The sequence below is a fragment of the Octopus sinensis genome, linkage group LG10 (assembly GCF_006345805.1).
Source record: "Octopus sinensis linkage group LG10, ASM634580v1, whole genome shotgun sequence".
Taxonomy (NCBI): Eukaryota; Metazoa; Mollusca; class Cephalopoda; order Octopoda; family Octopodidae; genus Octopus; species Octopus sinensis.
In genome coordinates this window covers 71,212,467-71,216,965 of record NC_043006.1, presented here as the reverse complement: position 1 = coordinate 71,216,965, position 4,499 = coordinate 71,212,467, and the positions used below count along the sequence as shown (strand labels likewise).

General features: G+C 35.4%; 1 protein-coding gene across 1 annotated transcript; it reads left to right on the top strand.

The window, feature by feature from the left end:
• The first annotated feature begins 2,352 nt into the window (after positions 1-2,352).
• Positions 2,353-2,901, top strand: LOC115216251 (zinc finger BED domain-containing protein 5-like). The gene has a single exon (XM_029785450.1). The coding sequence runs from the start codon at positions 2,353-2,355 to the stop codon at positions 2,899-2,901; it is 549 nt and encodes a 182-aa protein (XP_029641310.1).
• The last annotated feature ends 1,598 nt before the right edge of the window (positions 2,902-4,499 follow it).

The following is a 4,499-nucleotide window of genomic DNA, read 5'->3' as shown; positions in this document are numbered from 1 at the left end:
GAGAGAAGGCACGATGGATAGTGGTAGGACAGTGGTTCTCAAACTGTGCTCCGCGGCGCACTGGTGTGCCGCAAAATGTAATTAGGTGCGCCTCGAAAAAGTAAGATTATATTTCAAAACTAGCAGTATCGCCCGGCGTTGCTCGGGTTTGTAAGGGAAATAACTATATAAGCATTTTTAGAGAGTCATAGCCAAAAAATAGCAAAAAATGCATTAAAAATGGAAAACAAATGATGGTAAATTTTTTTAAATCGTTGACTCATCGTAGAAATTTTAGAGAGTTACTTCCCTTATATAATAGCGAAAAATGCATTAAAATGGAAAAAAATGATGGTAATTTTTTTTTAAATCGTAGACGCGCGCTAATACCCAGAAGGGCTCGATATGAATCACGACTATAAGATACCCGCTTTTGGTTAAACTGCACCGCAAAATGTGGGAGTAGTTAGGAATCTAAATCGTAGGAGACAGACACACAACTTCTCTTTTATATATAAAGATATGAAAAATACAAACCGAAATTCACTAGAAAATACATATATAATGTCAACAGTGGCAAAAAACTAAAAGGAATGAGAGGCGGTTGTGTCATTCAATTCATTTAGGCTAATTATGGTTTGACAGTGTTGTTCAAGTTTTGAATCTGAAATTTCATAAGAATAAGAACTAAATTAGCATCAATCTATCCTCGAAATTGATGTCTTATGGACACATTCAGTGCACGACTATGTTTCAGTTTATTTCGATCGTCGCTTCAACAGTTTTCATTTTCATAAGTGTAAAAAATAAACTATTGAACTAAAATATACGATGTTAGGACGTATTAAAATACGTCCTCACGTATTGGGGCTGTATTTCAATTTTTTTTTCATTCATTTAGTGGCGAAAGTTTTCATCTTTTTAATTAATTTTGAAAGACTTCTCAAAAGAGCCCGATAATATGATACGCTACCACATTTCACAGCTCACTGGTCTTTTGTCTCAGTCTCAGTTTGACTCTCTTACTAATCTGTGCCCTTTGTGCGAAACAATTCATATTAACAGACTAAATCTAATCTATAAAATGAAGAAGGCGAACGTTGATGCAAATTGGATTTTTATGTAAAATGGGGCTGGAAGGGGATTAAAATTTACAGGAGGTGGTAACTTGAGGTGAGAAATTGATTGGGAGATGTTTTGGGGCGCTGCAGTGGTTGCTTTGGTGTGAAAACGGGGATTTTATTGAATTTTTGGGACACTTGGGGGTCTAGATTGGACACCTTTTGTTCGATTTCAATCAAATTTTCAACATGGTAAAGTGGAAGCGGATTTGTAATTTAAGCGCGGAAAATGGGTTCGAAATATTGAAAATTAAGGCAAGATTTTTGAAGTTGAAAAAAATTCTCATTTTTACGTACCTTTGCCTTTTATTTTTTATTGTTTACAGTTTTAATTTTTTCTGAAATGTAGCCCGTGTTTAGAGCTTTCATTTGCATGGTCAATCGTCGGAAAACTCCTAAAATAAGTACTAAATTTAAGAAAGAAATCCTTTTTCCCTTATTTTTAATAGCTCAAATAATGACATGTACAAAAGGCAAGTGTGCTTTCCGTTGTCACTGCCTGATATTTATGATTGATCTTTCAAAATATTTTCTTTCTCAACTTACTCAAGATCTTTTGTTTTTTATAAATGGGAGAGAGAGAGATAAAGAAAGATAGAGAGTAGAGAAAGCGAAGGAAAGTCCGAGAGAAAGGAAGAGTAAGAGAGTGGGAAAGTGAGAAAGGAGAGAGAAACAAAGGGGAGAATATGGCGATAAGAAACAGAAAGGAAGCAACAGAAAGTAACAACCACACCCTCACCCGCGCGTTTATTAAGAGGAAACATAACTGTGATGATTATGAATCTGAAAGTGAACGTTCGTCAAAAGTAAATAAGCGTAGCGATAAAAAATGCGAAAGCTTGACTCTGTCGTAAATACTGCAATAGCTATTTAAAGTTTGGGATTCATTGGACTGGCAACGGGGATCAACTTCTTCCGCTGTGCTGAAAAGATGCCTAACGAAGGCATATTAGCCAGTAAGTTGAAAAACCATTTTACAGCTAAACACTCACATCTTCAATGTAAAGATCTGAATTATTTCCAGAGACTGCTAGAACAGCAATCTAAACAAAGAATCTATTTTGAAAGAAGGATGAATGCTTCTGAAAAGGTTCAAATCGCGTCTATTGAAATGGCTGAAATGATTGCACTAAAAACGAAATGGCATACTTTAGCCGAGTCAATTATGATACCCGCTTGTAGAAAGATAGTTAAAACCGAGCAAAAAATAAGCAAGATTCCGCTCTCAAATAATACAATCCATAGGTGAATTATGGATTTATCTGCTGATATAGAGGGAAATGTACAGAACAAACTTCAGAACCCAGAATTTGCTCTACAGGTTGATGAATCGATCGACATTAGCAACAAAGCACAATTACTTACATTTATTCGCTTTATTGATGGTAACGAAATCAGACACCAGTTCTTTTGTTGCGAAGAAATACCACTCACTACAAGAGGTCAAGATATTTTTGACATTTTATCTGCCTACCCCGAAAAGATGAATTTATCCTGGAATTCACGTGTTGGAATATGTACCGATGGGGCACCATCTATGATTGGCTCTATTAAAGGTATTGTATCGCTCGTACAACAGCAAAATCCTAATATTAAACGTAGTCATTGCTTCCTACATATGGAGGTACTAGTTTCAAAAACAATACCAATTGAGTTAAAGCAAGTATTAAACCAAGTTGTTGAAATGGCTAATTATATTAAAAATAGGCCATTGAAGTGTCGCTTATTTGAACAAATTTGTGTTGATATGGATTCCTTGCACAAGCACTTACTTTTACACACAAAAGTCAGATGGCTCTGAAAAAGTAAGTTGCATGCAGGAACTCCAGAAAGAATTGCATGCATTTTTTAAAGAAGAAAATCACGAACGCTTCTTGTAATATCTACAATGTGAATTTTGGGCTTCCAAGCTGGAATATTTAACAGAGATATTTACACAGCTTAATAGCGTCAATACATGTATGCAAGGTAGAGATGAAAACATTCTCACTTTGACATATAAGCTGGTTTCATTTTTAAAATAGTTGTAATTTTGAAAAATAGAGCTGAAGCTGGTAGCTTCGAAATGTTTCCCTTAATACGTAAAAGCTGCATAAAGGGTTCGAAATCCCTTCATAAAAATTTCCATCTAATATTCTTTTCTACTCTAGGCAGAAGGCCTGAATTTTTTGGGAGGGGGCAGTCAATTAGATTGATCTCAGTACGCAACGGGTACTTAATTTATCGACCCCGAAAGGGATGAAAGGCAAAGTTGACCTCGGCGGAATTTGAACTCAGTACGTAAAGACAGACGACATACCGCTAATCATTTTGTCCGGCATGCTAACGCTTCTGCCAGCTCGCCGCCTTAAATTTCATCTAATATTAATCTGGAAATGTATGACGAAGAGGAATTGGCATCGTCCTATTTCTCTGGCTTGCCACGTTAGTTTGGTAATAAATGTTAATATCCAGTGCTGCTGCTGTATCGCTTCTTTAGAGAGATTTAAAAATTGTAACATTTCTATATATATATATATATATATATATATATATATATATATATATATATATATATATATATTTAGTTTTAATGACTAAAGAAGATGGATTAATCTCTGCTCATTGAAACCTTTTATCGAGTCTTTATTTTTGTAGTTAATCCTTTAAAATCCAGCCGATAGGATGTTAAATCTGTTCTAAGAAGCTCATTGAGATGATGTTACTGAGGATAAGGAAATATTACTGAAGACGGCAAGTTGTTTGACTTGAAAGATTTCATCACAGAAGAGATTCATAGCAGAGATAGCAGCTCCGCAAAAAAAAGAAAAAAAAGAAAGAAGAGTTTTTGTTTTCTGGAGATTAGGACAGTACTTCTGTGATTTGCTTTCAGAAACAGATAAACATTTATATTCTATTTTCAGCTCCAGTTGAATCTCAGTAAGTTCTGGCTATCTGACCCAAAATGTGCAATAACAGGACATCCATTCAGAAATAGATCTATCGGTAGCGCCGTGGGAAATTGAAATTTGTCCTTTGCTCGTCGAAAATTTGAGCTCTCGGCCCATGGGTAATTCTGTAATCTTTACTCACTAATAAAGTGTCAATGCACGAAAGCCTCGGCCCTTGAGTCACTCTGTTACTTCTGCTGATTAATAAAGGGTCAATGTATGAAACTCTCGCCCCTAGAGTCGCTCTAACTTCAGCCGCCGACCATTATTATACTTTTCGTCCAGAAATGTGGAATTCTGCTAAAACGGACAGGTCAGTAAACAACCTCGCCACTACATTAATGTAAATCTTAATGTAAATTTTTTTGAATTCATAATATTCTGTACTGAACTTTTTTTGATAATTCCTCCTGGAAATTACCCTGAGATGTATAATATATTTGTTTTAATCTTTTCTGCCCATTTTTTC

Excerpts from the sequence above, each read along its gene's own strand:
- LOC115216251 (XM_029785450.1), top strand. The coding sequence starts at position 2,353 with ATGGATTTATCTGCTGATATAGAGGGAAATGTACAGAACAAACTTCAG.